At 38.4% G+C, this 12523-nt stretch overlaps 1 protein-coding gene across 1 annotated transcript; it reads right to left on the minus strand.

Annotated features, from left to right (window-relative positions):
• Window positions 1-2055: 2055 nt before the first annotated feature.
• LOC124166470 lies at window positions 2056-2592 on the minus strand. The gene has a single exon (XM_046544000.1). It carries the CDS (start codon window positions 2590-2592, stop codon window positions 2056-2058), a length of 537 nt encoding a protein of 178 aa, XP_046399956.1.
• Window positions 2593-12523: the final 9931 nt, after the last annotated feature.

Here is a 12523-nt window from a genome sequence, read left to right on the forward strand (position 1 = left end):
ATAATAACACCAAAGGGCAACAATGACACATAGTGGAACACATATGATCAGAAACATAGGTGGATTAAGATGAGGCTGGGTGGGTGGCCATCCCCTTTCCCTGCATAGTTTCAAGAAAAATTGAATAGATGGTAATCTTTAAGGTGGCTCTCCATTCAAAATTTTCAATTCACCAGCTTAGCTTACATTAAACGTAATCAAAGAATATTTGAAAACCTCTTGTGCATGCATATCAGACATCAGATATACATCAGATGCATTATCGCTGAGAGGAATTGCATACCACCAATGTGCCTTGCAAAGAAATCAACCTCCCTCAAAACAAAGCCAACATGCCTCCATCGGTGTGAGAAATTGCTTTCTATAGCATATGAGACACTCTTACATAAAATTTGCATTACATTATCCCAATCACTGAGCACTGGCTGTTCATAATATTAACAAATTAGGCACATCGCATTGCCAATGTCCACTATCGTTGTACAGTCAGATTAAAAGTATTGCAATAAATGGAGCGGTGCCACTTTCGCCGCAGTTTTAAAATCGAGTTTCGGTATTTTCTATTGCACCAGTGGGAGGTAAAATTGAACAAAATTCCCACCTCCCGCAATATTTTTATAACAACATCATTGCATGCGGGATATGTGCAGCGTTTAATGCCACATAAATTGTGCAGCTCATGCTACATAATAAATCTACGTCCAGAGCGACACTTTACTTCTTTAAGTTGGCCGATCCATCGAAGTATGTTGTCTTACAATTAACGCTGAAGCTTTTCGATCAGCGATAGCGAGCAAAACATACACATGAAATATCCGCCGAAATATCACAGCAAATAATGCCACTGAGTGTTAAAATTCAGTTTGATTTAGTGACACCAGAAGACTGGTTCATTCCCTTTCCTGACGAAGCCCGTAATGAATCCCCGTCGGAGTCAACGAGTGAGATGGACTAGTGGTCAAGGAGAAGACTTACTACGGTAGTAATCCGAAGAAGGTGCTTCGAACCTTTCTGCAATAATTTTTTTGTTACATGTTATGGCAGTAACAATTTTTAAAATCCACTTTAACGCATATTAATTCTAATAAACTTTGGATTCATATTTGGACATTGCCAGTTTGGACAGTGCACATTGCCAGAAAGGTATGAAGAGTTTGGGTGTTATGTGGCTTGCCTGCATTGATACTCTTTTGTCGTCGCTTTGGAGGTATCAGACAACGATACACTCGTTACAAACTTTTCAGCTACTTAGCGATGAAATAATCTTTCAGCATTATAAAAATTAATTGATTACTGGAATACATAATGAAATGTAACAACATAATTTGAAAATTGGAGTGCTGGAGGGCTTGTGGTCTTCTCGTTGCAGGTAGTCACCTCCAGGGGAGAAATATTGGGGATGTTTATGCCCCCAAAACACCCCTATGGTTATAAAAAATTAAAACATATATTATTAAAATCAATTCATACTGATCAAGCATTACCAGTACTATTACACTTATTCACAAAATTACGTTCATCCATTGTTAAAGCTCTACCTAACTAAATACATCAACATGCACGCCTGAATTAATCTCACGCCATAATATGGACTCATTGTCACGATGACCAAAGGCCTGCCTAGAGTTATTTATAATCGAAAGCATTATATAATTCATATATAACCCTTATTCTCTTGTTCCAAATCTAAACTGTAGCCGAAAAAATACATGTTGTTAATCTTTTTGCGTAACAATGTCATATTATCATTACAAAAATGGATTAACAATTGTAGCGATGGCTACGCTAAATAACACACTTCGGTTATCTGCGGAGAGGCGTTTATTGTGACTTGACAATACAGAACTCAACTGGGTAGCCCAGATGGCTAGCTTATATACATGCGGTGAATATTCTGGAACGCCGCGCCGGAACTTCCTCGAACCTTCTAGAATTCCTGAAAAGATATAGGAAAAAATACCGGCCGGCGCCAGGACTCGAACGCGCGCCGTCCGATTAGTAGGCGGACACTTATCCACTGGTCCAACTCTACATTGTGGCGGACGATGCACCACACTACTCCCCCCCTTGGAGGAGAGACAGAGTGTTGGCAACAAAACGTTCTGGAGGACGGACGGCGCGGCCGGAGCGAGTGGTGGTATCTGGTGACGGAGTAGGCGGAGGGTCCTCCTCAAGAAGATGGGCTGGCTTGAGACGGTCGATTGATATAGTGGCTGGTTTGCCATTGATGTACAGGGTATACGTCTTCTCACCGCGGCTGAGGACAGGATATGGTCCCGCGTAAGGTGGTTGCAGGGCTGGCCGCAAAGCGTCTTGGCGGACAAAGACCTGGGAGGATGTGGCCAAGTCCTTGTGGATGAAGACACGCTGCGATGAGATGTGGCGTGACGCAGGGGTCGGACGCAGCTGAGAAACAAGATCCTGGGAGTCCAGATGCTGGGCAGAGTTGACGAAGAAGTCCCCGGGAAGACGCAGTTGCTCCCCAAAGAGGAGTTCGGCAGGTGTTGTCTGCAGGTCGGCTCTCCAAGTTGTGCGGAGGCCGAGAAGAACTGTGGGTAGTGCGTCCATCCATGAGTTGGAAGAAGAGCACATGAGGGCCGCCTTAAGAACGCGATGTAGTCGTTCGACGAGTCCGTTTGCCTGGGGATGGTAGCTCGTGGTGTGATGTAGCGTTGTTCCCAGAGTGGTGCAAAGTCTCTGGAAAAGAGATGACACAAACTGTCGTCCACGGTCGCAGGTGATGTGTTGAGGACAGCCGTAGTGAGCAACCCATCCCGACAACACGCGACCATGGCAGACGCAGATCAACTCGCCAAACTGCAGGCTCAAATCGCGGGACTCCAGCAGCAACTCGCCGAACACCAAACGATCCACAGCCAACAGCTAGCGCTCCTTCAAGAACAGCACCAGCAGGCTCTGCAGCAACAACAGCAGCAAACAACGCTGTCATCGCAGCAAGCCTCACCGTCTCCATCATCCTACGGCGTCGACACTGCTGCCGTCTACCGCGTCACTCCGAAACTGCCTCCTTTCTGGCCAGCTCAGCCTGAAATATGGTTCGCCCAAGTCGAAGCACAATTTTCTTTGGCCAACATCACCTCGGACAAGACTAAATACGATCACGTCGGGGTCACCACTGTAGCGATGGCTACGCTAAATAACACACTTCGGTTATCTGCGGAGAGGCGTTTATTGTGACTTGACAATACAGAACTCAACTGGGTAGCCCAGATGGCTAGCTTATATACATGCGGTGAATATTCTGGAACGCCGCACCGGAACTTCCTCGAACATTCTAGAATTCCTGAAAAAATATAGGAAAAATACCGGCCGGCGCCAGGACTCGAACGCGCGCCGTCCGATTAGTAGGCGGACACTTATCCACTGGTCCAACTCTACATTGTGGCGGACGATGCGCCACACAATGTTAACAAATTGCCTATTTGCATACAATTGAATGAATTAAGATATAGTTATGCACACAATATATGCCCAATGTAATTGCACCTTGATAGATGCTTTCTGAAAATGTTAACTTTATTTAGGTTAATTGTCAACTGACGAATGTAAAATTTTGTCAATACCTTAACGACATTCCATTTTACTGGATTTGTACCAGCACTTTAATTTTCACAAAAATTGCATGTAAAATTTTTTATTTTATGTCACCAATCACAAAGATATTAAAATATTTTATTTTTACAACATCTCTTAAGTAACATAGTCAAAGGTATATAGAAAATAGTTTTATTGCCTTTACTTGTACAAAGTAGTAGGGAGAAATTACATTCACAATTAATTTAATTTAAAATTAATAATTTCAAATGCTATTAAAATAATATCATTAAAAACTCGATACAAATTATCAACAACAATAATGCAAATCGACCTTAGCAATGGGTACAATTTATTCTGGTCAGGGTGTTACTTAATTATATTTTCATGGTCGTAATATACGAAGACCTGCCTATTCTGAGTCATTTCTTATCAACTGTAAGATGCAATATTAAATCCCTACTCTCCTACCACAAGTCTAAACTATAGCTGAAAAAAATACATGCATTAGTTACAAAAAAAAGGCTCTGTACAATATTATCGAAAAACATCATAAAAACAGTAATGCATATAGTACTAAGCGCTGATATAAATATCACTGCAACATATCATATATTATATTCAATGGTTTCACATATTTAAATACAAATCACAAATGCACCAACTGTTTTAGCCAGGGATAAGTCATATTTGCATGATATCAATAACCTTTACAATTTGCAACTCATGCGGAAAAACCACAAACTTTGGATGAAAAAATATTCCATCACATTCCCAATAAGGGTGCAACTTTGTAAGCATTTGGTGCAAATTAATGACTTATCCCTGTTACACCCCCTCCCCACGATGAGGGAACAGTTTGGATTTGAGGGGGGCATGCACTACACTACGACCAAAATTAATAAGAATAAAAAAAACTACACAAAATATTATTAGCAATCAAGCACTACTACTACTAATATCATTCATTCATAAACCACGTTCCATTCACTCATTCATCAAACCACATTCCACTCTCTCATTCATAAAATCACATTCCATTCACTCATTCATAAAATCACATTCATTCATTCATACAGCCCTGCCTACCTAAATACTGCTTAATACGCCTGAATTAATTAAACGCCTAAATACGGAATCGTGGCCACGATATACGAAGACCTGCCTAATCTGAGTTATTTCTACTCGACGGTAGGACGCAATATAAAATCCCTACTCTCCTGCCGCAAATCCTAACAATAACTGGAAAAAATACATGCATAAATAAAAATATACAAACACCCTGTACAATAATTGCAACAAAAAATGCAAAAAAAACAACTATCTTCAGGCGTGGTGTCTTCTTTCTTCCTATCTTCATTCTTCCTTTCCTCACGATAAATCCTCAAGTCTCTAGTTGCGGCGCAGTAACCTTCAGATGTCCATTTCATGGACCTCCACAGTTGTCTCCAAAAGCAATCGCTGTCGTTGTCCACAAGCATGACCTGTGGTAATATAACAAAACATTCTCAAAATCCAACAAAGGGGAGACCTAAAAAGTTAACTTTCAGCTCAGAAATATCATTTCGAGGAAGACGTTAAGAAAATATTAACTTTGTAATGGTCAAGAAATTTTTAAAATTAAAAAATGCAAGAGCGGGTAATTCAAAATTATTTGACGCTTATCTCATCGGCGATATTTCAATGTATTTTCATTATTCTTTAAATATTTTTAAGATATGATCGGGCAATATTAAAAACTTTCCCGGAAATCATTACGGTGAGCTGAGTCTGTTATATATATACCTTTTTTTTACGACTTACTTGGACTTCATGGGTATTACTAAACATTGATAGCAAATATATACAATTCTGCATTTAATATATGTACTATTATGTGAATTGGAAAACAATAATGAAATTATAAAAATCGATACCTTGAAATTATTTTAAAAGACGAAACCAGAAGTTACAAATATGGCATCCATATTAAGGCCACCACACCTATCCAGGAGGATGTATTTTAATAATTTCTTGTAGGATGTAATTTTATAATTAAGTCTTCTGATACGAAAGAAATAATATAAGTTAATTCTCAAGATCATGCAAAGAGCCAGAGGTCAAAGTATCACTTCAGAAAAAAAACAGCCGAAAAAAATGAAAAATATATACTGATTTTTCCGACACCATTGGATTAATAAATATTTAATAGCAAGGAAAAACGCGTCACCAGAAATTAAGTACCCAAAATTAAACACAAAAGAGTATCAATCATTGTGACATTATTGTTGCGACTTTTTTTAAATATGTCACTTATACTCATTAAATTCACGGAAAAATTAAGAAAGGTAGAAAATATTACCGGAATCTCATGTTTCCCTCAGGTAGGGTCTCCGAGGAAGTAAGTACTTGAGCGAGCATGACGGTTGCTGGGTTATCAAAAGCAAGCCTAATATGGAAACCTCGACCTCTTATGATAGTATGATGTAAATACTTATGATAGATTCACGAAAATCCCCATAACTGTCATTCATTCGAATTATTAAATTTAATGGAAATGAAGTAACGAACCGAAATATATGAAAGCAAACGCTATCGTCGTCGTCAACCAATCAATGCCTTGATATTCAGCGCGGGATTTAAGTATTGTGAGTGTTGCAAAAAAAGCACGAGATCTTAATATTTGGTGCGGTTTATTTAATTATTTTCGCGTTGCAAAAGTGAAAATATTTATTTATTTTATCACACATTCATTACTATTATCATCGAGGTTCCTGAATATAAAAATTATAGTGTACCTATGTGATCACAAAATAATGGTTCTGAACTGAACTCAAAACTTGGAAGAGGAATGAATGAAATCTTACCGTCTGCCTGCGTCAACGAGCTGCATTCTTTTGATCTTTTTACACGTGCTTTCATCGAGGCCTCGAGTAGTCAACTCACACAAGACGTTCCAACGAACTCTGCAATGGAACGAATACTCATGAAGAGACAAATCAATGTCCTAGAAAACCGGCTTCCTGGCCGAATCAATCAATAAATTTTCTTATGGCGCATAGACGTTAGAGAGTGGATAGGCTCACCTTTTAATTAGATTAAAAAACTTCGAGTGAAAAATAAAATTTCCCGTATTGCAGGGGAAATTGAAATAATATTCAATTAACTGATAATACTTATTAAAATAAAAAATTAATTCCAATTAAATGGAACTACATATTTGTTTAAATAGGAAAATTTAAGGATTGACTTTGAAGTGGGTAACCTTTCACAGAATAAAAATAGTTAAATAATGCTGATTCAGAATGAAAAATCAAAATCAAATTTGAAATGAATAAACAAATAATTAGAAACTAATTACAAATAAAAGCTATTCGCACTGTTTTATAATGCAAAAATATTTTGCGGAAACTGTTAAGGGAGGTGATGTTTTGACTTGAAAACACTTGTAAAGAAAATACGTTAATAGGTGATTATGAGTCATCCAGAAAAATGTTGGCACAAAAAAATATTTTGCCCATTGCAATATATTTCATAAGTTTTCAATTCAATTCGAAGTTAATAGGTCAATGAAATATCACTTTCAGTTACTAAGTATCAAGTACAATTTTCAAACTAAGTAGTCAATAACTAAATTGAGGAGGATATAAAGTTTATATTTGTTTATTTTGATTCCATTATGGGCAAATTAGAAGTTCAGTATAAGCATGAGCACAATTCAGTTCCGTTAAGGAATGCAAAATTGAACATTCTCAAGCAACTCCTTAATTTAAAAATTTGTATTGGAAAAATGAACCAAATTTGAATGAATATTATGAGATCATACCGCTCCTTATCTGCTGCAACTCATGTAGAGCCGCAAGAATCCGGCTCGGTAATGTGCACCATCCAATCTTCTTCCAAGTGTCTTCTTGCTCCTTATCATCATGTCCAGCGATGAATCGCGCCTAAGGAGAGAGCGGGTTAGTGCATACACAAATAAATAACCCTTCCGAGGATTTGCACCACTCCAAAGCAGCACACAAGAACGTGACAATGGCATCGATAGGAAATCATAAATTTCCTACCTAGCCACAGCCACATTCCCGCATGATGCGATGGAATCCGTAATGCAAACCCACGGCACAAAAAAACTACAACTAACGCGTGAAAAAAACGCCTAGCCTTACGCAAATTTATGCTCACTGGCCAGAAGGGCCCAAAGCTAAGATGTCGTCTTCTTCTGGTCCCGCGATGCCATCCTCTTCTGTCTTCTCTTCTTCCGATGAATCTTCATTCTTCCTTTCACATCCAGCGATGGCTTGCGGACCTAGGGAGAGAGCGGGTTAGTGCATACACAAATAAATAACCCTTCCGAGGATTTGCACCACTCCAAAGCAGCACACAAGAACGTGACAATGGCATCGATAGGAAATCATAAATTTCCTACCTAGCCACAGCCACATTCCTGCATGACGCAATGGAATCCGTAATGCAAAACCACGGCACAAAAAAAAACTAAAACTAATTCACGGAAAAAATGCCTAGCCTTACGCAAATTTTTATTCATTGGCCAGAAGGGCCCAAAACTAAGCCGCAAATATCGCACACGTCTTCTTACGATGCTCCTCTTCTTTCTTCTGTGAATACTTGCGTCTTCAATCTTCTCTTCTTCGTGCAGTCTTCACTCTTCCTTCCTTGAAGTCCAGCGATGGCTTGAATCTGTGAAGAGGTAAGATTAGTGCATGCACAAACAAATAAATAAATAACACTAACATGCAAGCCCTAACGCAACGCAACGGAAAAATACTCGCAGCACACGAAAATATCAATAATCACACGCAGAAAAATATCACACGAAATCACACGATAGATTAAAAAACACACGCAACTGGATTCTTGCCGTTCTTCGAGCTCAATTTGATGTCTTCAGTCTTCATGGCTGGAAGGGAAAGGGTTACAGACATGTTACAATTAAGTACAAAAAAACACTCAGTTCAGGCGAGGGATTTTCAATGTCCACTCATTCCCCAAACACACATACTCTTCACTCTTCATTCTTCGAGGCCCCCAGCGATGTCTTCAATCTTCGGGGCCTCAGCTACGTCTTGTTTCTTCATTCTTCACTCCTACAATAAATGTTGTTAGTACAAAACCCACCTAAATACCTTAAAAAACTACACGCACAAAAATACCCACATTTATTTCCTGCCTAAGAATGCATTCTTTGTCTACCAGGACCGGTCTCATTCGTAGTAAATAACTTTAAAGTGCACTTTCTGGTACCTTATTTTCAGCGGTGTTTCGAAACCTTTTTGAACTTGCTCCTTTGAGCCGTTACCTTTCGTGTACTGTTGTTACCTAGAGGTCGTGCTTTGATAATAGAGTGTGAATTCACTTTCCACCAGGAGTCTCTCATAACTCCAGGTGTGTGGTTCAGGTCGGCCCTAATTTACCATTTCATGTTCAAGATAACCTGATGAAAAGCTGATACGGCAATGAACAGCGTCCGAGGAAAACTGCACTCATCCCAACCTTCAACGTAAGTCGATGAATAGTGTTCTAATTCTTCAATATTCATTCTGAAATTGAAAAATCAAAAATGTGGATTAAAATTCGAGTCAAATCTCTCCGAATAACATAAAAGGAATAACTCCTATATTTTAAGCTTTGGTTTTTATTTTGTCTCTAGACAGGTTTGTTTTCATTGCCTAAATCTCGCAAAGCAGCTACGGTTTTCTACAGCTCCTTACACACCTCTTAGAACTCATTTTCAATGACGTCGCCTTGCCACAGCTCCGTTGCTTATCAGTTGCCAGCCCTAGTTACCGCTTCGATTTATCATGCAAAAAAATTGTGCTCATAAAAACTATCATGTAGTGCCCAACATCAGCGCTGATATTTAGTGTTAGTTTTTAAGAGGATGCATACCTCGAGCTCAATCGGTCTTTTTTGTGACCGATTACTAGCTTAAAACTCATGTACCAACTTCGAATTTTCAGGGTGCATAAAAGAGATCTGCAAGGCAGCTGAGATGGGGAAACATCAGGCTGAGACCCTGCAAGGAACCAAACCCGTGGATGCAGTCAGCAGGAAAAGAACGAGAGCTAAAGCATTGAAGGATTCAGTGAGGCATACTGATAAGTACCTACCTAAGGCAGTAGTGAATTTGTGTGAAACGTGCAATTATAAGCATAAAAAAGGAGAATGTCTAGCATTTGGTAAAATTTTCAATAATTGTGGAAAGCAAAATCATTTTGCAAATGCATTTAAAGTTAGAAAATTGCATAATAATACTAAATTAAAATCAGTTGACTTATCTGCCCAAGACATAAGTGTTGAACCCGATCTTAATGATTTTGTAATTGAAAGTGTTGTGAACAGTTTGAGTATACAGATGATTCGAACGTCTGGTCTGAGATTATTAATGTTAATGGTGTAAACATCAAATTTAAACTAGATACCGGAGCTCAATTGAATGTTCTGCCTTACAGAATACTGACACATTGTAAAAGTGATAATTTGATGAAGGTGGAATTGAAACCCACGTCATTAATATTACAATCATTTGATGGTCATAAAGTGAAGCCACTTGGAGTGGCAAGTCAAAACACTACGCAGAGGAATTTTCAAATGTTCTGGATTTCTGGATTCCGGATTTGAGGTCCTCAACTGTAATATGCTGGGAAGGTTCATCAAGAATTGCTCTTTTTACTGAAAAGGATGAAAATGAACAGTGAAATCTCATCTTCATCTAAATGAATTAATGAACCAGAACTTAACAACATCACTAACTCATGAAAAATAGGTGGTAAATTTTACATTTTTTCACTTAGAAGTTATGAGAAAATGACTGAATGAGAAATACCTTTTTTGTCATAACTTATCTTTTCCATCCACTTACAGAATTGCCTGGTAGAATTGTAATATTGGGTCTGACTGAAAGACCCCATAGGAAATGAACATGATCTCTCGAACATGAGGTGATTTTTTTGGAGAAGTTTGTGATGAAGATGGAGTAGCCTTAACTCTTGCAACTGAATGTCAGGCGAGGGAAGAGCATAGGAGGTTTCACTCTCCACCAAAATTTTTTCCTTTACGGCAACTGCCGTTGATACATCTGTTGAGGAGACCACTAGCCCAGGGCAATCCATCCTCAAATACTCCATTTTTCCAAATACATTGGAGTCCAGCTAATACAGACACATGCAACCCAAACATCTGCTTAATGCAAACAGCTCTAAGACAAAATATTTTCGAAGAAATTGACTTTTTTATTTACAGTATAGTTATTTTCTTTAATATTTAGGTGCTAAGCGCAGTATAATAATTCTTTCATGTGCACATTTTAAAGTATAGTACACAATAAAACAACAAAATCCATACAATATTCAATATTTTATTTAAATTCAATAACTGTACAGTATTGAAAGTCATTAATTTAGAACAAGCGAAATAAAGAAAATAAAATGAGTGAAATTAAACTCTATATAGAATTCTGATACTTTGGCCTACTTGCTATTAGGCATAAACTCAGTCATTGCCATTTGTCACAATCGGTAGACTTTAGGCCTATATGTTGTTTTGCCATCGCCTCATTAGTTAGGTATATTCCATATCTAATGTCTGCAAAAAAAACTTCGAATTTAACTTTCAGCAAGATTCCAATGAAAAATATGTGTAGCTGGTTTAATGATGTGTACGATTTTCTAGTGTAGGAATTGCTAAGCTCCCCAGGAGAAAATTGCTAGCCTCATACCTGTTGGGAGTGTAAGATGCAGTAAATAGTCAAAACAAAAAAGTAAGCTTTTCTTACTTTTGACAAGTATTTATGTAACTGCTATTTTCTCTTTCTTGTTCCATCTCTCCCTCCCATTGCTGGCCTGAGGAGCTTATGGATTCCCACCTAACTTACTCACTCGTGAGGCCATGTGAACCCATGATGGTTTTTGGCCTCGCAAACGAACCACATTCAGTCTTCTGTCATTTCTATTTCCACTCCACATCTCTTTACATCCTTTGGCACTTTGTCTCTCAAACGCAGTCTTGGTCAATCACTTGTCTTATCAATTGGTCTACAGTTAACATGCTGTTTTATCATACCGGCTGTTAGTTGACAATTTAAAGATGGGATAATATAGCGACTAAAAATAAATGGCCAGAAACAGGAAATAATGGAGACAGCGTTGGCGCAAGGGACCTACCAACAGGCAAAACTCCAGATGATGATGATATCCATCTTAAAAAATTGCTTTTTATTGTTGCAATTATATCTGACTCACTACACATAAATCTCTCTCAGTTATCTTTTTATTTCTGATTCTTAAAACTACCCTTCCTATACCCTTAAGCAAGGATAGACAAGCAAGTATTTTAGAACATTGGCGGGTAGGCCCTATCCTTCCTGGAGTGTAGGGTAAAGGCAGATGAAGGGTTGGGCCATTCTCAATGAAGGGTAAAGGAAGGGTAGGACTAATATGAAAAAAAAATCCATAAAATAATATAAAATAAAAAAATCGCAACACAATTATCGCAACTAAGCTATTACAATCGCAACTAAATTAAACGAATGGGGATGAGTTGTAACAGTGATTTCTAAAATTAGAAGACAGAAAAAAATTACCCCTCATGTGGACTTGAATCCGGGACCCACACACCGTGAGACCCACGGCTACCAAGGTAACCTTGCCTATTATATATTTATTTATTTGTTTCAGAAAATAACATCGGCATTCAAATCCCGAACATCACTCTCGCCATGTCTCCTTGACAGCCACATAGAAACATTATGTCCTTTTCACACAATTATAGCAACTACTTTTCCTTAGAGGACTTTTAAATATTTGTTGTGCATCCCGTCTAGCTTTGCTATCAAAGGCTGCTTTTGTTCTTTTACAGAGAAGAGGTTCCAAGGAAGGATGGACGAAGGATAGTCCTAAACTTGCCTTACCGTTGATTGAGTGTAGAGGAAGGGCAGTCGGATGGCAGGGGAATGAGTCCCAAGGAAGGG

The sequence above is a fragment of the Ischnura elegans genome, chromosome 10 (assembly GCF_921293095.1).
Source record: "Ischnura elegans chromosome 10, ioIscEleg1.1, whole genome shotgun sequence".
Taxonomy (NCBI): Eukaryota; Metazoa; Arthropoda; class Insecta; order Odonata; family Coenagrionidae; genus Ischnura; species Ischnura elegans.

What these genes read in the sequence shown, in the direction of transcription:
- LOC124166470 (XM_046544000.1), bottom strand. Translation starts at nt 2,592, where the DNA reads ATGTGCTCTTCTTCCAACTCATGGATGGACGCACTACCCACAGTTCTT.